At 44.5% G+C, this 22,447-nt stretch overlaps 1 protein-coding gene across 1 annotated transcript; it reads right to left on the bottom strand.

The window, feature by feature from the left end:
• Positions 1-3,340: 3,340 nt before the first annotated feature.
• On the bottom strand, positions 3,341-15,149 carry NUDT7 (nudix hydrolase 7). Its single transcript, XM_063437321.1, has 4 exons — positions 15,053-15,149; positions 7,600-7,744; positions 6,568-6,726; positions 3,341-3,728 (listed from the first exon to the last, which is right to left on the bottom strand). Exons 1-4 carry the CDS (start codon positions 15,082-15,084, stop codon positions 3,360-3,362), a joined length of 705 nt encoding a protein of 234 aa, XP_063293391.1. The 5' UTR covers positions 15,085-15,149; the 3' UTR covers positions 3,341-3,359.
• Between the last annotated feature and the right edge of the window lie 7,298 nt (positions 15,150-22,447).

The following is a 22,447-nucleotide window of genomic DNA, read 5'->3' as shown; positions in this document are numbered from 1 at the left end:
TGAAAGGCGCAGAGTATATGAACGGTGCAGTGTGTGTATGAAAAGTGCAGTGTGTGGGTGTCTGTGTGTAGGGTACAGTGTGTATGTGTGTCTGTGTGAAGGATGCAGTGTGTCAGGAGTGAAGTGTATGAAGGGTGTAGATATTGTGTGTTTGGTGTGCAGTGGGGGGAAAGATGAAAGTAATATTAATATGTTTGTGTTTTATTTAAAAAAAATCATCTTACCTTTGCCTGGGAGGGGGGACATAGAGGTGGATCCATTGAGGTCGTAGTGGAGGTGAATTCCTGGTGGTCGTAGTGGTGAGTTGACTGTTGCGAGATCGGAGTGTTGCCCCGGGTCCTCCTCTCCCTCCCCAGCCAACGGCTGCTTGTTAGTGCTTGTGATCTTTGATCTCCCCACCGGCCCATGAAGGCACACAGCAGGCCGGCGCTCGGACAGTGTCGGCCCTGCATGGACCGGCCGGGGAGATCCTATGATCTGTCGAACCGCACTAGGCCCATGGCCATTGTGGCACACGGGGCATTTGCCCAGTTTGCCTGATGGCCAGTCCAGGCCTGGTCCCAATTTATCTTAGTTTGTGCACCAGGCATTCTGACATCTGAACACTGTGTTTAATATTGGCAGATTGTGTTAGCAAACTGTAAAACAGCTTGCAATATAATTAGAGTACACTATGTGATGTAAAACAGACTAAAGATTTTGTGATGTTTGCACTAAGAACATGCAATCTGGGAGAATCTTTACATCAATCTACTAATGACTTCTGAAGATAGATTTGACCCATGGTACCTTTTCTGCCCAATGTAAATAGGGAGTCTGTATGGTTTGGGTGATTTGTAATTGTGACAACTTTGTCGTTGTATCTCCAACCCAACTACTGGCAATTAAGTATCTTACATTCTGTCCTCATGAAAACACATTTTCTCTTGTCCAGATTTCACTTGGCTTTCATCCCAATTAGAGGTTGCAAAGGCTTTCAGATTTCTTTGCTTAATACAGAAAATTATAAGCAGCATGTTTGATCTGCCAGCAACATTAAACAAATAACCCTATTAGCACAGTAAATAAAAGCATTGCTCTGATTACAGAATGTGCTTGTTTCTAGCAAATAGAATTACATTGTAGTAGTTTGTATCAAAGAGAGGAATCATTCTTTATGCATTTAAAATATGCTATTATTTCAAAATACATTCCTTTTTTATCTGATGTCATTGCTAAATCTTTGTGTATTCTCTCAGTGTGTGTACTTCAAAATAAAATACAATTACGCACATTTTGTATTTTTTTTTAAAAACAGTGCCACCCACTTACACATAATATATACTGAAATTGAATTATTTCAAAAGTTCACAGAGGGTTAGAGACAAATTGACAGAATGGAGACATGTAGGCAGACAAGACGATGAGAAAGTGGCAGAAAAACAAAAGATTAATCAGGAGATGGATAGATGATGATACATAATGAACAGGAGAGAGACAAGAGATATGGAAAGATAATAATATATAATCAAATATGAACAAGCCACATAACAAGAGTACGACAAGCCACAGATACATAGAATGTAAAAATGCCAACAGCAAGGAGACAGATTCATACAGATAACCCTAGTATTAAGATGATAGAAATTATTCTATAAGAACAGGACACCAATCTCAACAAAGATCTGCTGCAAGGTACGGACGCTATAAAAAAAAAAACACATTAGATGATGTGGTAATCTACGGTAATCTCTTTGGTGGGAGGATGTAGCAATTAACGAAATAAAAGAATCGAGGGGAAATTGGAAATAAGGTGCATCCAGCAAAAGTCTTAGCTGACCAAGTACAGACAATGACAGATATATGTGACAATGGGATGTAGGGAAGCATATCCATAGGCGGGGACATACCATCCAAGCAAATATATCTGGAGCTGATTCTAAGCTCCAGAAAATTGTGAGTGCATTTCTTTTTTCTCATTCAATATCACCAGCAACGCAAATACTGCACTATATTTTGTTTCATTGTCTTTTTATCGTTTCATGTTATCCTACACTCAATTGGATTTGATGACATTACTGAAGGCGCTGCTTCCCTACATCGCCGGCCAGAAGGAAGAGACTCTGGTTTGGGAAGTTCGAACAGACACACACATAGACTGTGCAGCGCTAGAAATGTCATCTCTCTCATTTAAATGACAGATATGTGTTTGGGCCTGTCTAGTGAGCAGGGTTAATTTACTCCTCCCACCTATAGTACAACTTGCAGCCACATGTTGGGTGGCCATGGCGCACAGTGCAAGTCGAGAATGAAAATGAAGCTACTAAAGCTGAACCCCTTTTAACTTTTAGCAGACATTGCCTATTACCCCATAATTAATCTCAATTTTAAAGTATACATTTTATTACATATGTTTTGTTTGACAGTTATGCTTTCAGAATATTCCATGATTGACTTTGGAGGATGCTCAAACAGGTCATATTAGGGGACTTAAATCTAATGTTTTTGGATAAGCTTTTCAAATAATTTAACATTTTTGGATAAACATTTAAAAGTATACTTTCTAAAGATTCAAATATAAAAAAAACGCAATAGATATAAAAAGATATTAAATTATTAAAACAGAAAAATATTCTTTAAAATATTAAATAATATAAATATTAAATCATTTTAAAAGTTTCAAATATTGAAAAATGTGTCTAAAAATATTACTTTGAGGCCTTTGGAAGTTATGTATGAACACTGTGCTGATAAATGATGCATACTATTCTATAAGTGTTTTTTGTTGCAACCAGGACACCGTTCTCATTAGCATCTGTTCTGCTATGACAATTGGTTGTATGTTTCTAGATATCTAATAATCAGATTGTGTGTAGTGTAATATGGCAAGTGGTGAGAATATCATGCGTGACTCCTCCAATATGGCTGTCAGAAAGTGATGTCAATGGCGCATGTATATCAATGAGGACGCATAAAAGAATCCCATACATTTGCTATCTGTTTGACTACCAGAATTTATAAGTAGAATGTGCGGTTTTATATATCAGGGTCCCTTTAATATCAGAATCCATAACAGTCACTAGTTCATATTTGTCCGAGTGGTACAAGGTACACATAAAATGGAATTTCAACATATTTTAATACAGACCTGTTCAAGGTTGGATTAAAATTGTCTTAATGTCCTCTTGGGGAGAGAGGTAGCTTTTAAATGACATTACACTTAACGTAGAGTATAAATTACAATAACATGTATATTAAAAATAGCACAGAGAGATTAATGATAATCATAATTGATTATTCAGTCTAAACAACACTGCTCCAATCTATATTACATCTGGAAATATTATTTGATTTCAAAATGTGTGTAAATGTTAATACAACTATAATTTACTTTGATAGGTTGCTTGAGCTAGAGCATGGTCACATTCTGCCAGTCGTCGGTCAAGACTGAAACTGGAATCGAATGACGGTACCTTTTCTAGCAGGATGACAGAGAGCATTACCGCAAAGTGGGCTGTGAGCCCCCAAATTTTAAAGGTTTTCTGCTTTTGTGTGTCCTGGTAATAGAAACAGTGAATTGTCTGGGTTCCAAAATAAGGCACATCTAATTGTAGCGGGGTGTAGTGGTCAGAACTAATGAAGAATTCCAAAGGAACTTCGAAGACGTGCGTTACTTCGTCAGGGTTCGGACAAGCCTCGAATGTATCTTCAACAAGTGCAACAACTGGTGTGATCAGATAAGTTGGATACTACAAAAACAAACAAGCAAGCAAACAAATTGATACAAAATAAACAATGGAGAGAACATTTACAAAGGACATCCTAAGCACCAAAACCACTGCATTTGTGAATAGATGATGTCCGTTTTCCTTGACAATGTAAAACATTGCCGTTTCTGAAAACGTGTCTAAATATCCACCACTTCTTCCTACAGCATAATGGCAGCTAATGCCTCCAATACCTCTAACAGAGAAGCAATGGATTCAGGGCTTCTGTGTAAGAAGCGTCGGACTTACTGAGCGAGGCGATTGCCATGCCTGCATGCCAAGCGTCAGATTGGATCATTGACTATCACGGTAGGCGGAATGGGTTGCTGCAACGAGAATGGATTTGATGACTTTTATCAAATTTATTTACTTACTTATTTTTAATGGGACACCTTGAATCTACACCTTGTAAGGTCAACGTAATAAAACATAAATGGAATAGATGGCTGAATATAAAGCATGAAAAAAAAAAAAAAAAAAAAAAGGGATAGAAGCAGACAATTCAAAGTAGAAAAAGAAATCATCAAACAGATCAGAGTTGCCCAAAAGGTAGATCCACATATGGTTTAAAACTACAGCTTCCATGATGCTTTGTCATTCTAAAGGCATGCAAAGCATCATGGAAGTTATAGATAATGTTGCCAGATTTAATGTTGGTGTATAGCTATTACAAATCCGCTACTTTTATTTGTCAAGGATTATGGGCTACTTCTAAGGTGATATCGTATCCTGGAGTTTTAAAGAATTCTTAAAGAAAGGGAACTATAACAATCAGATTTTTGATATTAGATTGACTTATGACCTATGTATAACAAATATGAATTTGTGAGGCGTGAGAAGCACAATTGAAAGTAGAAATTGACACTTGTTTATCCGTCAACTGAGCGCCTCCATCTTAGCTCCTTGTCAAATCAATCTTATAAACTCTGTCCACCTGTATGTCAACAAAGAGAAAGTGTATGGAGAAGAGGGGAAACAATGTCTCCATTGAAGAGTCTATGTGCGGCCAGCAACTTACTAATGGTCCACACAGAGAGGAAGCCGCACTCTGCATATAAAACCTAGATGCAGCAAACCAAGGACTGGCAAACTCTTATTGCAGCTAATCAAGAAAAATAGGATGGTCCAGGCACCACATGTATAACACTGAGCCAGGAGTGTCCTGGTCAGGGTCGGAATTCAGAAACCCCGTGTGAAAATCTTCAGAGCCCCCCCAGCAGGGACACTGTGGCAAATGTCGGAGCAGGGGCAATATATTTGTATATAGTGGGAGCAGGGGCACTGTAGCATTAGATGGGAGAGCAGGGGCGCTGGAGCAATAGATGGGAGAGCAGGGGCACTGGGGTTGATGGGGAGAAGGTTCACTGGTGTAGATGGGCAGCAAGGTCACTGGGGTAGATGGGCAGCAGGGGCTCTATAGCAGTAGGGGGGGGGAGCAGGGGCACCTGGTTAGATGGGGAGCAGCCCTGGGGTAGATGGGGAAGCCTGGACTCACTTACCAGGCAGCAGATTTAAACCTCAGTTAGCCCTGCCCCCACCGCTCACTTAGGTCTGCCCCTGCCACCCATTTAGCTCCACCCCATGCTGTTCTCTCTGTAGACCCGGGTAGAGAACAATGGAATCCTCCACCTGGGTGCCACATGGCCACACTACACAGCGCTCCCACATTATAGTAATGCTCTGAGCACCCCTCACAGCTGTCACCCGAGGGATGTGTGAGCTGTGACGGCTGCATGGCGCCTTGTGCGAACGCACAGCTCACACACCCCTAAGGCTGGCCCTGGTCCTGGGACTCCCCCTCAATGTATGTAGTCAAATGGTCTGCTAATGGTTTGACTTCTTACCTGGAATCCAACGGGCCACTGCCGCCGTCTTTACTCTTACCATATAAAGAACCAGAAACTCCTACTAGCGGCTTCCGTTAATTCTCGTGGGCTAAAAAACTGCAGGATCAGCTAATTGGCTGGTCACTCTTCCCCGATGAGCTAAGCCATGTACTGCCTGGCAGAGCGTTTCCAGATGTCAGACATACAGGGTACGGCACCCCAGGTAAGAAATCAAACTGTTAGTGGTTATGGTGCTTGGAGTGAGTGTTAGTTTAATAGAGGTTTTCTTAAAAATGGAGCTTCTAATGAAAAAAAGATGACAAAAAGTATATGTGACTTTGGCTCTTGTATTCAATTATGTAAATTCCAGAGAAATGATGGTTCCACTTTAAAAATAAGTCTACGGATAGCCAGAGAGGCTCCAGAATGCACCTGATGGGTTGCAAGCCGCCCAGCACTGCTTTATGGCATTTTGTATTTTTGGAGTAAATGTGTTTAATCAAGAAATATTATTCCATCATACATACTTCTAGAACAGGGGTTCCCAACCCAGTCCTCAAGAACCCCCTACCAGTCCAGGTTTTAGGGATTACCAAGTTGTGTCTAAAGTGTTTATTTTTTTTCTTTTCTAAAAACACCTTATATACAACAGGGTAATCCTTAAAACCTGGACTGGTAGGGGGCACTTGAGGACTGGGTTGGGAACCACTGTTCTAGAATAAGAAAACACCCACTAGCAATCACTTCTGATTACCCAATTACTGGCACAGTATGACAAACTGTTGACAACCATCAATCAGTCCTTTATCTTTTGGCTTATTAAGACACATTCATCTACTAATTATAGAATAGCACTTATAGAAATCGTTGTTATCTAAATGTAAAGATTGTTGTTCTCTTACTTATAGTTTCTATAACTATGCTCCAAAATAGATCATCAGTGGTTAGACAAAATCAGTTTACATGACATATAGAATGTCTAATTAGGAACTCACCTTCGATATGTATGGAACAAGTCGTCCAATGATCTCTACCTGTTCAGGTCTCAAACCAATCTCTTCTTTGGCTTCTCTCAAGGCGGCCTGAATATCATCACAGTCTATAGGTTCACGTCTTCCCCCCGGAAAGCAAACGTCCCCTGGCATAGTTTTCAGCTACCGATACACAGAATATATCAGGGTAACAAAGTGGCACATAAAATATCCAAACTATCTTAAAGTGAAAGGTCTTGCCTAACACACACGAAGTAGCTGTATTGAAAGTGCACAAAGAAGAACGAAAAATAACAACCAAGACTTAGAGACCGTAGGGTACTACACTCTTTCATATCCGGAACTGATAGAACAAAACTTGTATCAAACCTCCCACAACTACTCCTACTGCCCAAAATTATTCAGATGGGCGAAGCACAAATAGCCTAATGCCAGTTGCTCATTCTTTATGTTTTGCATGTGAATAGTTTCTGTGTAGTATTAACTAAAGAATCACTTTTGCAGACTAATGCAAAACGTCACACCAAGCTAAAATGTTGTAGTGGGATTTCTCGAAGAATGATGCCATGGTGGATTGCGGGGTTTACATTAAGACTGGCTTATTATACTGCAATATAAATACTTTACATGTCTGCATGCGTTATAAGGGCACTGTGGTGGTTATGGTGCTAGGAGTCCCCTGGTGCCATCTAATGGTTATGTGTCAAACGATTTCTCTGAGCCACAGTCCGATTCCTCATTAGAGATATTGCTGAAGTGGAAGTGCAATTCTATTACATTTTAACTGTGTGGGTTTTTTTTTGTGGTTGTTTTTTTTGTTATACAGTAACAGACAGAATAATCACAATACAAGAAAATTACATTTAAATAGATCACATTTGTTTTGATTCTGGTATTACTGAACATCTGTCAGTTCATCGTACATGTGGAGCGGCAGCATTAAAGACGTCAGGAATATTAGTCCCCAGGAATTACAAAGCATTAATAGAATGCTAAAAATATATATAATAATACTAAGAAATAAAAATCACATACTTTCATTGATCTGACAGTCAGCAGCAGATGCAGTCTGTCTTCTTTAAATATCAAAGGCAGAAGAACGGATGCTTTCTGTAAAGGGATGGTTGTATAACGGCTGCCAACATCATATTTTTGTACAATCCTCTTGATCTCTGTGACTCTATAGATAAGATTTCATTGTGTGCATGAAATATAAAGATCATATTGTATACAGAATGTGATATACTTTTGAATATACCTCAAAAATTATATTGTATTCAGAATGCTATAACAAAATATTCCCCTGCAATAAAACTAAGTTCTCGTATAATTTACACAGTGGCCCAAATCTGCACTGGTGTCTTCCTGTGCCCTACATCACAAATACCAATTAGAAGTCGAAGACGTCTGACCAGGTTTCTGATTAGTCTGAACCATAGTTTTATAGATATTTACTAAAGAATTCTAAGTGAATTTTAAATCTACACTTTCGCTCTGGCTACTCTGGCATTAAATTTGGAATTCACTTTCAGTTCTTACTTTAGTAAATAACCAGTGGCGTACACATGACCCATGGGGCCCCGGTGCGAAAATTGATCCGTGGGCTCCCCCCCCCCCCTCGCGCTTACTCTGCGCGGGTGGGGGCAGCAACACATGGCGGCGGGCACCTGGTCGCAGGGCTGCGACCGCGGTATGTACGCCAGTGCATGCAGATGCACACACACTTAAAGGACCACTACAGACACCCAGATCACATCAGCTCAATGAAGTGGTCTGGGTGTCAGGTCCCTCTAGTTTTAACCCTGCAGCTGAAAGCATAGCAGTTTCAGAGAAACTGTTATGTTTCACTGAGGGTTAATCCAGCCTCTATCTAGTGGCTGGCTCACTGACAGCCGCTAGAGGCGCTTCCACCATTTTAAGACACTGAACGTCCATAGGAAAGCATTGAGTAATGTTTTCCTATGGGCGGTTTGAATGCGTGCGCGGCTCTTGCCGTGCATGCGCATTCGGAGCTGAGAGGCGGAGGGATCCCCAGCGCCATGGGAGTCCGGCGCTGGAGAAAGGTAAGTGCTGAAGACACACACACACACACTCTCACGAACAAATGCATACACACTAACTAACGGACACACATTTACTGACAGAGACACACTCAGCGGCAGACATACACACTCACTTACAAAACATACACTCTCACTGACAAACACACACTCACTAACAGACATCAAACAGACTCACTAACACACACACACACAAACACACTCAGTAACAGACACACACAGTAACACACTCACTGACACTCACTAGCAGACACACACACTCTAACACAAACACCAACACTCACACTAACACACACACACACTCTAACACACACACTAACACTCTCACACACACTAACACTCACACTAACATACACTCTAACACTCTCACACACACTAACACTCACTCACACACTTACACTCACACTAACACACACACACACTAACACTCTCACACACACTAACACTCACACACACACTAACACTCACACACACACTAACACTCACACACACACTAACACTCACACACACACTAACACTCACACTCACTCACACACACTTACACATGTTTTTTTTTTTAATTTAATCCCCCCAGCCTCCCTACCTTTTGGAGTGCTGAGGGGATTCCCTGGGGTCCAGTGGTGCTGCTGGGCTCCTAGGCGGCCGGTGAGGCCGGTGCGCGAGGGAGCACTCTCCCCTGAGTGCTTCCTCTTCAGCTCCCTCGCGCGCCGCGTAGGGATGCCGGCGCCGGAAGATGACGTCATCTTCCGGCTCCGGTATCATTGCGGTGCGCGAGGGAGCTGAAGAGGAAGCACTCAGGGGAGAGTGCTCCCTCGCGCACCGGCCAGCCTGACTGCCCGCCGGGTGTAAGCAGGGCCAGCCTCGGGGGCCCCGGAGGTGGCCGGCTCCTGGGCCCCCCAGGAGAAGAGGCTGGCCCAGTGAGTACATACCGGGTCGCAGGGGCGGCCGGGCCCCCTGGTGGGCCGGGCCCGGTCGCAGCCGCGACCCCTGCGACCCTGGTATGTACGCCACTGTAAATAACCCTGTTAATCCTGCTTCTTTGCTACCTGTCTTAAGTCAAAACACAAATAAACATGACCTAAATTCTACACAGCCAGACTCAACCCTGAATGCTTCTGTCCAGAGATGTTATTCTGTGCCTGCTCCTCAACTACAGAAATCTTATGGCCACTTGGCCAGCTCCTGACCACATAAGGACACCATACTATACTATAGCTTCCTTATTTTCAACCTAAAATCAATCCCACAATATTTTGCACTATCTGATGGTCTGCCCTCTACAGGTATCTCTGGTAGGGTCATGTATCTCATAGAAGACCCTATCGGAGGGCATAGACAACTACGACAATACAAATTTGGAGTGTTTCTGTGAGAATTTTTACCCATACATCCAGTAGAGCACGGATGTTGGACAAGAAGGCCAGGCTCACAATCTCTGCTCCAGTTTATCCCAAAGGTGTTCAATAGGGTTGAGGTCAGGGCTCTGTGTGGGCCATGCAAGTTCTTCCATACCAAACTTATCAAACCATGTCTTTATGGACCTTGCTTTATGCACTGTGGGACAATCATGCTGTAATAGAAAAGGGCATCTCCCAATCTGTGCCCACAAAGGGAGCATTGTCCAAGAATGTCTTGGTATGTTCAGTATGCTGAAGCATTAAGATTTTCCTTCACTGGGAGTAAGGAGTCTAGGATAACCCCTGAAAATCAGCCCCATACCATTATCCCTCCTCCACCAAATTTTACAGTTGGCACTTTACAGTTGGAGTCAAGCAGGTAACATTTTCGCCTGGCATTCGCCAAACCCAGACTTGCCCATTAGATGGCCAAACAGAAAAGCGTGATTTGTCACTCAACAGAACATATTTCCACTGCTTCACGCATGAATTCCCTGAGGTCTTTAGAATGACCCATATTATTCACAAATGTTTGTAAATGCAGACTTTGGTTCATATAGTGTATGTTATTAACCCCTTAAGGACAGAGGCAGTTGTCCAAGTTCTGAACCAAAAGAAAACGTAGATTTTGCTATTTGTGTTTGTTCTACTGTAATTTAAGGGTTTCTCTTTAAGTGCCCCATACATATTATATATTGGTTTTAAACATGTTAAAAAGAGACAGCTCTTTGGATTGACTGAGATCATCAATTCTGATTATTTCGGCCAAGGAGGCGGATCAGATGCAGAGCCAAACACTGCATTTGCCATCAGCATCTTTGAATCAGTACATCTCTATGATTAAAGTTCAGTGTCTCCATGCAGAGCGTGCTGAACATTGTACAGCACTGGCCCAGAAAGCACCTCTAGTGGCCGTCTGAGCGACTGCCACTGGAGGTGTCCCTAGGCAGCAATTTAAACCTTTCCTTTTCTTTGAAAAGGCAGTGTTTACACAAAAAGCCTGCAGAGACAGACTATAGACACTAGAACAAATACAATAAGCTGTGGTTGTTCTGGTGACTATATTGTCCATTTAATGTTAACACTATACCAACCATACTTCTTAACCAATGCTACATAAACCAACCTGTATACCTACTCTAACTATAACCCACTATCATACAACTATAATACACTATCCCTAACCTTAAAAGAGCATTAACCCTTACCTTACACATAATACTAGCCCTACGGAAGCCCCCTGCTAATATCAATTCTGATATCAGAAATAAGTTTCCTTGTTAAAACAGTAGATAGTGACCTGTGACCGCCATCTGCTGTCTGTTTTCAAAATTCCATTCTATCCAATTATAAATGGAGCCTGTTTCCCAACCAATTAGACTGTGATCAGTGCTGGGCAAAGTCCAGGGTGTATTTTAGTGGCTTCAGACTGAGCTCCAGGTATCCATTGATATGCGAGTTTCCTGGTGTGAGCAGGGATTTAATCCTGCTCACACCACAATCAAAATACGAGCATTTAGAATCTATTTAAAGAGCTGCTTCTTTCCGTACAGAACAGATACTGTTAACCAAAACCACTGCATTCACACACCAACACAAACAATCACTGACAACACCATTACTGTAAACATTTTAATCATTTTTGGTTTAAAAACCAAACAGAAAACTTTATCAAAGTGGAGAAAGTGTACATTTTATATCCCATAACTTGAGACACTGGAAGTAAATATAGTTACATCCAGAAACACCTACACTCCACACAAACGTTATATCTTTTTTTAAAAAACACAGACACTAACACCACATCATTCAAGTACACTGATTCTACACAAACACAATGACGCCACCGTTATCACACACACATTGTTATTCCCAGGGCCGGCGCTACCTGTAAGGCGGACTAGGCAGCCGCCTAGGGCGCCCCTTGGGAAGGGGCGCCGCCAGGAGCGCCGGCCCCCCTAATGCTGCAGCCGCCCGAGCGCTCTGTAGAGAGCCTCAGGCGGCTGCAGCTTTGCCCGGGCTGGTGCGTCCATGAGGGCGCACCGCCCGGGCACAGCATGAGGAGAGGGAGGGGGCTGACAGGAGGGAAGCGCTCAGCGCTCCCTCCTGTCACTCCCTCTCTGTAGCGTGACCGAGCGCAGTATAGTCCGCCGGTACAGGGAGCATCTGTCTCCTGTACTCGGACGGACTAACAGGAAGTGAACACTGGTGTTCACTTCCTGTTAGTCCGCCGGGTACAGGAAACAAAAGCTCCCTGTACCCGCGGACCATGATACAGAGCTCGGCCACGCTACTATAGAGGTAGGGGAGGGTGGGGGGAATAAATAGAGAGGGGGGGGGGGAGATAAATAAATGGAGAGGGAGGGGAGGAGGAGAAATCAATGAAGGGGGGGGGGAGAAATAAATGGAGAGGGAGGGGAGGAGGAGAAATCAATGAAGGGGGGGGGGGAGAAATAAATGGACAGGGAGGGGGAGAAATAAATGGAGAGGGAGGGGAGGAGGAGAAATCAATGAAGGGGGGGGGAGAAATAAATGGACAGGGAGGGGGAGAAATAAATGGACAGGGAGGGGAGGAGGAGAAATCAATGAAGAGGGAGGGGGGGGGAGAAATAAATGGACAGGGAGGGGGGAAATAAATGGACGGGGGGGAAATAAATGGACAGGGAGGGGGGGAAATAAATGGACAGGGGGGGGGATAAATGGACAGGGAGGGGGGGAGGACAGGGAGGGGGGAATAAATGGACAGGCAGGGTGGGGGGAATAAATGGACAGACAGGGAAGGGGGAATAAATGGACAGGGGGGGGGATAAATGGACAGGGGGGGGAAATAAATGGACAGGGAGGGGGGGAATAAATGGACAGGGAGGGGGAGGGAATACATGGACAGGAGGGGGAGGGAATAAATGGACAGGGAGGGGGGGGGATAAATGGACAGGGAGGGGGGGGATAAATGGACAGGGAGGGGGGGGATAAATGGACAGGCAGGGTGGGGGAATAAATGGACAGGCAGGGTGGGGGGAATAAATTGAAAGGGGGGGGGTAAATTGACAGGGAGGGGAATTGACGGGATTAGGAGGGGGAATGAGAGTGGGGAGGGGAGAAGAGAGTGACAACGGGGGAGACGAGAGTGACAAGGGAGGGGGAGAAGAGAGGGACACGCAGGGGAGAAGAGAGTGACAAGGGAGGAGGGGGGAGAAGAGAGGGACAAGAGGGGGGAGAAGAGAGGGACATGGGGGGAGAAGAGAGGGACAAGGGGGGAGAAGAGAGGGACAAGGGGGGTTGAGAAGAGAGTGACGAGGGAGGGAGAGGGGGAGAAGAGAGTGACAAGGGAGGGGGGAGAGATTGACATCCATCACACACACACAATGCACCCCTTGCACACAGAAAAACACACAATGCATTACACACAGACACACACACACAAGCAATTCAACCCTTACACACAATGCATCCCTTACACACACAGAAACACACAATGCATTCCTTACACACACTCAATGCACCCCTTACAGACGCACACACTGCATCCCGTACATACACAGAAACACTCATTGCAGCCCTTACACATACAAACACAGATTCACACAATGCATTCCTTACACACATATCAGGACATCCCCTACTCCTGTGAACAAACTAATTGGTGGAACATGAAGGTGGACCCTGGGGCCCAGACCTTGAGCTGTGCAAAGGGCCTTAAAAAAAATGGAGCCTTCTTCCTGTTCTCCCAGAACACAAACAGCCTCCAGAGAGCCTGTTCTACACCAGACCAGTGGAGCCAGACTGCAGGTAGAGCCCATCACCATCCTTATCTGATTGTAAGTAGGCAATCTAGTATATTATTTGTGGCACTAATCTCTAATTTACATTAAAGAAACACTATAGTCCCCAGAACCACTGCAGCTTAATGTAGTGGTTCTGGTGTCTATAGCCTGTCCCTGCAGGCCTTTTAATGTAAACACGGTGGCACTGCAGCACTTGCGTTAGTTAACATGGGGCATTGTGATGTCATATCGGGGGGGGGGGGATGGGGGGCGGCAAACTTTACTTTTGCCTAGGGCGGCAAAAATCCTTGCACCGGCCCTGGTTATTCCAGATAACCCTGCATTCAAAGACACAGAAACCATCCACCCAAATCCATCTCTGCCTTTACTCTACAAATACACACCCTTACAAGTCATGCATACAAAACAAACTCTTCTTTTTCGTACTCACACAGAACACCTCCATATCAATATGCACTGACACCCCACAAGCACACACCCCTGCATTCACAAACTGACACTCTAGACAAATACATGTTGGGAATATTACACCTACACTGAAAATTTCAGAGAAATGCATACATTCACACACTGACACGGCACAAATGCACTAATATACATTAACACTTTGTTGTGGCAAGTAACTTTTTTAAACACTTCTAGAACATTTGGGTCTCTCTAAATATATATGATCATGCATTAAAAAAAAAAAATAGGGGTCGTATTATTCTCCTTTATGGTGCACAAACAAGGTAATGAAACACTTAATTTCTCCGTTTTTTTTTTCGTAGTTATTTTATTTGTAGAATTGGTAAATAAGATAGGTAACCCTCTCTGTTCCTGTATGTCCAGTTGTCTGGTTACAATTACATGTCTGTTAGCACACCCATTGTACAGCGCTACGGAATCTGATGGCGCTATATAAATAATAAATCATAATAATAAATAATAATAATAATAGGTATTTGTCCATTTTTGGGTTGAGGAATCTCACATTCCTATTCCACAAACACTAAAGTTGTAGTCACTCTATGGACAACACTAACACACAATATAAAACATATAAACACAACTATAAACCATAATTAGATATTGAAGCATTTCTAAGCCAGGCACTTTTATAAACTGGAGGAATAAGCCATTAAGATCCCAAACTTCATAAAGGGGCAGCTCCCATCCAGCATTGTCAAAATACTGCCTAGCTGAGTTAGATAGGAGTTGCAGTCCAAGTACAACTTCAGCTATATGCTAAGTGAAGTGATTTTACCTGTTTTGGTCATCACTTGTCTCTTCCTGCATGGTGATCAACTGCTGGAGGACATAACCAGCACTAACTGATTACAGAGACAGGGAGGGAGGAGAGTTTAGTGACAGAATGCGTGTCAAGCCTCAGTTTGGGGGTAAACCACGCCCATTTTGTTCTCTGTGAGTAATGGCTACTGTATCAGCTTATTCATTGATCACTTAAAGCAACAGGATACAACACAATCCTAATATCCTGCACATTGTTTTATAGTTCAGTATAATAATTGTTAGTTTTACAGAATAAAATTTGAACATTGTTTCATATTCTAAGGGGAGTTACAAAACGCCCAGGTTCATTAAATAGAAAAAAAATAACTAAAGTACTGTATTAAAGGGACACTATAGTCACCAGAACCACTATTGCTTAATGTAGTAATTCTGATGTCTATAGCCTGTCCCTGCCACCTGAGCACTGTAAACAGTGACTATTCAGAGAAAAGGCAGTGTCCACATTACAACACCTTTAGGTGCAGTCACTCAGACGGGACCACCAGTTGTAGTACTGTCAATTACTTAAAGGGACACTCCAGGCACCAAGACCACTTCTGACCATTGGAGGGGTCTGAGTGCCAACTCCCATCACCCTTAACCATGCAAGTGTAATGATTGCAGGTTAAGTCCTACTCTAGTGGCTGCATATCAGACCGCCACTAGAGGGACTTCCGACCTAGGTGCCAACTCCCATCACCCTTAACCGTGCAAGTGTAATTATTGCAGGTTAAGTCCTACTCCACTAGAGGGACTTCCGACTTCTTAAAACACAAAAAGTGTTTTAAACGACGCTGGAGGTCCTTATGCTGTGCATGAAGACCTCCAGCGTCGCAGGAATCCCCATAGGAAAGAATTGAATAATGATTTTCTATGGGGAGGTCTAATGCGCGCAGCGGAGGAGTGTGGACGGAGCCTGACCCAGTACTGAGGGACATCGGTGCTGGATTCAGGTAAGTCACTGAATGGGGTTTTAACCCCTTCAGCGACATGGAATGGGGATCGGAAGGGAGGGGTGCACTGCAAGATTCTGCAGTGCCAGGAAAAACAGGTTTGTTTTCCTGGCACTGGAGAGTCCCTTTAACCTCTTAAGGACACATGACATGTGTGACATGTCATGATTCCCTTTTATTCGAGAATTCTGGTCCTTAAAGGGTTAAGGGTCACTCTAACCAAAAAACAAAAAAAGAAGAAAAAAAAATATAGCTAATATGTACTTCTGCTTCTCTCACAGCCCAAATATCCTTTGCAGATGTCACTCTCCCCTTGCTGAACGGACTGAGGGGAAGACAGGTAGTATAAGGGGTAATGCTACCATTGACTTTCTGTCACTAAAGTGCTGCTCATGCTGAGGATAGATGCATAACATTATTCACAAAGTTACATTAGCAAACCCAGAACCCAGTTCCGGGCTAGCTAACGACTCCACAATGATGCTGTTTTAAATGTAGTTACAATTCAGGCAGCAAATGGGTTAAACTCTGTCTGTGTGAGGTTTAAAGGCTTCAGGTACCATGACCAATTTCAATCACTAAAGTAGTCATGGTGCGTGGAGTAACTTCATCTCCAATAGAATATTAAATTGTTATAGGGGCAGGAGTGTCTGGGCCTTTTTACCTTCAGGGGTTAAACCGTTGCCAAACCCCAAAGGTGGGACCCTGGAGCAGAGCAATACCAGGACCGGATAGCTGGGCGTCTCCTACGGCTAAGAGTAACAGCTGGCTTACTCAGCCTATCATTCATTTAGGAAAGAACTTTGTACTACTGGATGCTAGTTACATAATACATTTTGAGATAATTGTCTCCCCCATGTTTTTCATTTTCAGTGTGGTCAGTATATGTGTGTATATCCATGGCAAAGTGATTCTATGCAGAAATGACTGTGTGTGTATATCTATGTGTGTTTGTGTATGTGTCTGTGTGAGCATAATGCTAATTAATTAGTTGGGGTGATTGGCAAGTTATGTTTGGGTGCAAGTGGCTAGTCATGTAGGTGAGTGTGGCTACTTACATGTACATAAACATGGTAAAAGGGTAAAAATATGTTTGTATTCGGCTAATTATAGGGACACTCCAGGCACCCAGACCACATCTGCCCATTGGAGTGGTCTGGGTGCCAACTCCCACTACTCCTAACCCTGCAAGTGTAATTATTGCAGTCAGTTTTTTTAAACTGCAATAATTACCTTGCAGGGTTAACTCCTCCTCTAGTGGCTGTCTACTAGACAGCCACTAGAGGGCACTTCCTGGTTTCTAGCACAGGTTTGTGTGAGGACCTCCAGCGTCACTCAATTCCCCATAGGAAAGCATTGAAAAGCATTTTCAATGCTTTCCTATGGAGATGTATTGCCGCGCACGTGCATTAGGTCTCCCACGCCAGCGGGCGTGATCAGTCTCCCCCACAGGTTGACGTGATGAAGGGGAGGAGAGTGAGCGGAGGAAGAAGCAGCGACGTGGGACATGTCGCGGCCTCTGGTAAGTCACTGAAAGGGTTTTCACCCCTTCAGCAACCGGGGATTGGGGGGTGGGAGGGAGAGGAAACCTGCAGTGCCAGGACAATGGATTGTTTTCCTGGCACTGGAGAGTCCCTTTATGTATGAATGGCTAAATAAGGGGACATAACATTACAGGGATGTGCGCATGTTTTTACATGGCATTACATTTTGCATTTCTGGAAAAATTACTTTGGAATACACCACTTTATAAAATGAAAATGTTCCTGTATTTCAATATTATCTTACTTTTTTAATTACAGAAATATTTGTAGAATGAAATCGGCTTAATAAGCTTTCAAAATGGAACAAGTCTGCCATCTGCTGTCAGATTGTGTGCATTACATGCACATCCAGATAAAGGAAAACTCCAGTGCCAGGAAAACAATCAGGTTTCCTGGCACTGCAGATTCCCTCTCCCTCCCACCCCCCAATCCCCAGTTGCTGAAGGGGTGAAAACCCCTTCAGTCACTTACCTGAGGCAGCGACGATGTCCCTCGTCGCTGCCTCCTCCTCCGCGCCGCTCCTCCTACTGACTCCGTCGGCAGGTGGGCGAGACTGATCCCGCCCACCGTCCGAGGAGGAGACCTAATGCGCATGTGCATTAGTGCATTAGTGCTCCCCATAGGAAAGCATTGAAAATGATTTTCAATGCTTTCCTATGGGGATTTGAGCGACGCTGTAGCACAGATAATCTGTGCAGTGAGTCAGGAAGTTCCCTCTAGTGGCTGTCTAGTAGAAAGCCACTAGAGGTGAAGTTAATGATTGCAGTTTATAAGGAACTGTAATGATTGCAGTTTATAAGGAACTGCAATACAGTTGCAGGGTTAAGGGTAGTGGGAGTTGGCACCCAGACCACTCCAATGGGCAGAAGTGGTCTGGGTGCCTGGAGTGTCCCTTTAACAGGTCAACACAAACTCAGAAGAACATTATTTTATATATAATTAATACCGTAGAAATAATTAATCCCCTTTGTTTATATTTGATTAACAATTTAGTAGTTTAAATAAATGGAACATATAAAAAATGTGCTTCTCTGTTGCATCTGGTTTTAAAACCATTGGGTTTATTCACTGACCAGCACGTATGAACATCACTATATTTTACGAATTGTAAATTTGGTTTTAATTTTCGTGTTTTTAAGTTCATTACAGCAATGAGACAGTGAAATAGCAGCCATCTAACACAGGCACAAAGGCTGTCATTCAATAAACAGCAAATTGTCTGAGCTGAAACTATATTGTTACATATATGCTGAATTAGCCAAGATGAAACTGGAGTTGATTTAGAGAATTTTTTGAAACCAGTACCATCTGCCTAAATGTTGCCATTTGTTTCTCAAATTACTACAGTTTGGTGTTTAGTGAATAAACCACATTGAGATACACAGTGGGTTTTAAAGGATACTCCAGGCTGTATCTGGCTCATTTGTTTAAAAAAAAAAAAAAAATGTATTCAATTATATATACATGTTAAAAATTTAAATAATAAAAAATAGCAAAGATTCTGTCTATTGGAGTTCCTGCTTTGTGATTTGAAGTGGTCATGGTGCCTACAGTCGGTGCAGTTTTTCGCTGTGAATCGCTGTACATACTGAGTTTAACCCTTTTTTAACCCAGAGGTGCGACTCCGACAGCTTCAAGGGGAGTCAGCAGATAGACTGGAAGAATAGTTCCGAGTTGGCAAATGTCAAGTCTGTGCACATTTAGAACAGACTCTCATTAAATAGCTGTGAGGGATTAGCGAACGCTCTCAGCCAATGAATGAGTGGCAGTACAAGGTCAGAGGGCAAACCGTTATAAAACAGTTTGTGCCAATATCGGTAAATAGGGGGCCAGAATACTTAGTATTTTTTAGGGATTAAACCAGGGAGAATATAGTGGCTCTCAAGCTTGGCTTCAATTTTTATCAACAGCCGATTAGTTAGGGATTATCCAATTAATTTTAAACAGAAATGTCCATAAAACTCATTAGCCTTTAGATTATAACCCTGTGTATTTGGGTTCTCAAAACAAAATGTCAGGTCATTCAAGTATGAATTGTTGGAAATTCAATTATATTGTAGATACTTGGGAAGTGTCAAGCCGCCTGCCGGGTACACTTCTGCCAGAGCCAGCGAGCGCGTCTCGTCGCAGCGGCATTCCTACATCACAAATGGAATGTCACCAAATACTTACCTTAAGTGAAGATGCCAGCCGGGTCCGCTCCTGCCTGGGAGCGACTGGGACCCGGCCGGCGCATCTCACTGCGGCGGCATTCCCACACGGTAATAGGAATGCTGCTGATCACTCACCTCCTTTGCGACGCCTGCTGGCCTCACTGTTGGGCACTCCTCCCATCACACAGCGGCCGGGTCTGTAATCATTAGAGACGCCGGCCGCAGCAAGTAAGAACCTTTTAAGGTTCTTATTTAACCCTTTTAGTGCCTAACCTGGGAAATGTGTGTGTGACTTCACACACACACGTTCCACTGTCACATGCTCCTCTGCAGCCAATCAAGGAGCACCTTAGGCTATTTAAGCCTTTTTTCTTCATTTCTCTGTGCCTGTCGTGGTTTCCTTTCTGGTTATCCGATAAAGCATTTCTGGTATTGTTTCTTGTGTATTTTGACCTTGGCTTTCTTACTGACTATTCTAATCTCTATATCCCTTGAACTTTGGTTTGGCTCCTGACTATTCTGACTTCTATATTCCTTGACCTTTGGCTTACACACCATTTACGTATACTCTGTATTCCTTACCTCAGCCTGTCTTGTACTTTTCTTTTTATAAGTTAAATCCGGCCGTACTAAGACACGGTAATACGCCTTAGGGTTTTCTTTAGTTTTACTTAAGTTCTGCGTGTTGGGCATATTAGTGTATTCTGACAGGAATGATGCAATGGCTGAGGACTAAAAGGAGACATATGCCAGAAGTAGTATTATTAAAATAAAGATTATAGACAGGGGGGCGTGGCTGACCGATTATGGAGTAGGTCGCACTTACACGAGGCTCTGCAACCCCGGCTCCTAAAGCCCCGTATTTATAGCCCTCTTGTAGCTGAAAATGGGGAAGACTAATGACCCCTGGACCCTCGGGGTCGACAGGCAGGACCCATGGACGGATTCCTGTCCACCCCGGACAGCCTCAGACCCACGCGTCCGACGGACAATATGGCGCCGGACTCACCAGGCGCCGGCAGCACAGCGGAATCCCTGGCGGGATCACTGCACACAGACACACTCACGTGAATCTCGGCGGAGCTAGCTGCAATAGCATCTAACATGATGATTAAGGCTGACAAATCAGCGCTGGTACAAGAAATGCGTTCAGCCATTAGAGAAGAGATCCAGGAAGTGCGGAGGGATCTTACCGCCCTGGAGCAGCGAGTTAGTGAACTTGAAGCAGACAGCCAGCAGGCGGCCCAACACTCCCAGGCGGCGGATAACGCCACTTGAAGGCAAGGCACTGTGCTGCTGGACATGAGGAGACAGGTTGAAGATCTCGATAACCGCGGACGCCGTAACAATGTCCGCATAGGGGGCCTACCGGAACAAGCGGGTGAGGATCTTGTAGCCATCTTGACTTGGCTCTTCACGCAAGTACTGGGGAGGGAGCCCCTGACACCTACAACATTGAAAGGGCCCATAGAGCCCTCCGCCCTCCAAGAACCGACGGGCTCCCCAGAGACATTGTATGTTGCCTCCTATCCTTTCACCTGAAAGAGGCCATCATGCGAGCAGCTAGGACGCAGGATATTACCTTTATGGATGCGCAGGTCTCGCTATTCCAAGACCTATCCCCCCTGACGCTGGAGGCACGGAAAGCTCTGAGGCCCCTTACTCGTATGTTGCAAGACAGGTGGATCCCGTACAAGTGGGGCCACCCATTCAGCCTGCAAGCGCGGAAAGACAACACCTGGCGTACGATGCGTTGGCTGAATGATGTGCCTGGCTTCCTCCGAGCTCTAAACCTGCCGGCGGTAACGATTCCCAACTGGATCCTCATGGGCCCACCGCAACAAGCTGCAGACCCATCCAGTCAGCTGCCAGCGGAAAACAGGAGGGGTCGACCCCAGTGAAAAGGAGGCCCAGACAACCCGGAGGAATAGAGCTCTCAGATCATGCTGGCCCTGAGGACTACGAACATCCAACTAACCAGGGGCATGCCCCCGGGAATCGGACTGCCACCCACCCGGACACCAACTCCCCTGACCTGGCTGTGGCGATACGCAGGGCATTATGTACCCCACACTACTAATGTTTAGACACCCTTGGCACACCCCGGGGTACTTGCTGCTCCTACACCACTGACTATCGGGTCTCCCACCTCCAAACGCGCCCACACCGCCCTTCCTGAGTCATCGCCACATGGGACCCCTAGCCCAGAACTCACAAAGCCAAGCTACAAGGACCGGGGGTAACAACGGGGGGGGATAAGCTTGTTTGGGAGGGGGAATCGGGCGTGACTACAACCCACTCCCGCCCTGGAGCACAAATCCGTGGGCTGCAGAGGACACGTTCCCCAAGGAACATAAGCGGACTTGGACATTACCCAGGCAAGGGACATGTGCATTGCTCTACCTCGCTAGGCCCACAGGTTCACACAACTGGATGCCCTAACCGGTCTCCCTGGTGCAAGAGGTTGACTGTCTTGAGGGGGGGAACCGGGTGGGGTGAGGGGGAGATGGGTTTACCCGACATAAAGACTGTATACATAAGCTTTGACGAGAGGGATGTGACCTGCCAGACCCCGCGACCACCAGACCCATAGCTCCCATTGCCCAGGCCCGCTTAGTGACCCGAGGTCAGGCCCACGACCTGGACGCATGCTTGCTCCTGTGGGACACGTGGCAGCAGACAGGCCTCAGGTTGATCCAAGTGGGGACACACTATGGGG

This window comes from Pelobates fuscus, chromosome 12 (assembly GCF_036172605.1).
Source record: "Pelobates fuscus isolate aPelFus1 chromosome 12, aPelFus1.pri, whole genome shotgun sequence".
Classification (NCBI taxonomy): Eukaryota; Metazoa; Chordata; class Amphibia; order Anura; family Pelobatidae; genus Pelobates; species Pelobates fuscus.
Note: the sequence above shows the minus strand (reverse complement) of the source record. Positions and strands in the feature narration are given on the sequence as shown.

Excerpts from the sequence above, each read along its gene's own strand:
- NUDT7 (XM_063437321.1), bottom strand. The coding sequence starts at position 15,084 with ATGCAGGAAGAGACAAGTGATGACCAAAACAG. Across the intron at positions 7,745-15,052 it reads ACAAGTGATGACCAAAACAG|AGTCACAGAGATCAAGAGGA; the intron begins GTAAAATCACTT and ends TCTTATCTATAG. Across the intron at positions 3,729-6,567 it reads TTGTTCCATACATATCGAAG|TATCCAACTTATCTGATCAC; the intron begins GTGAGTTCCTAA and ends TTGTTTTTGTAG.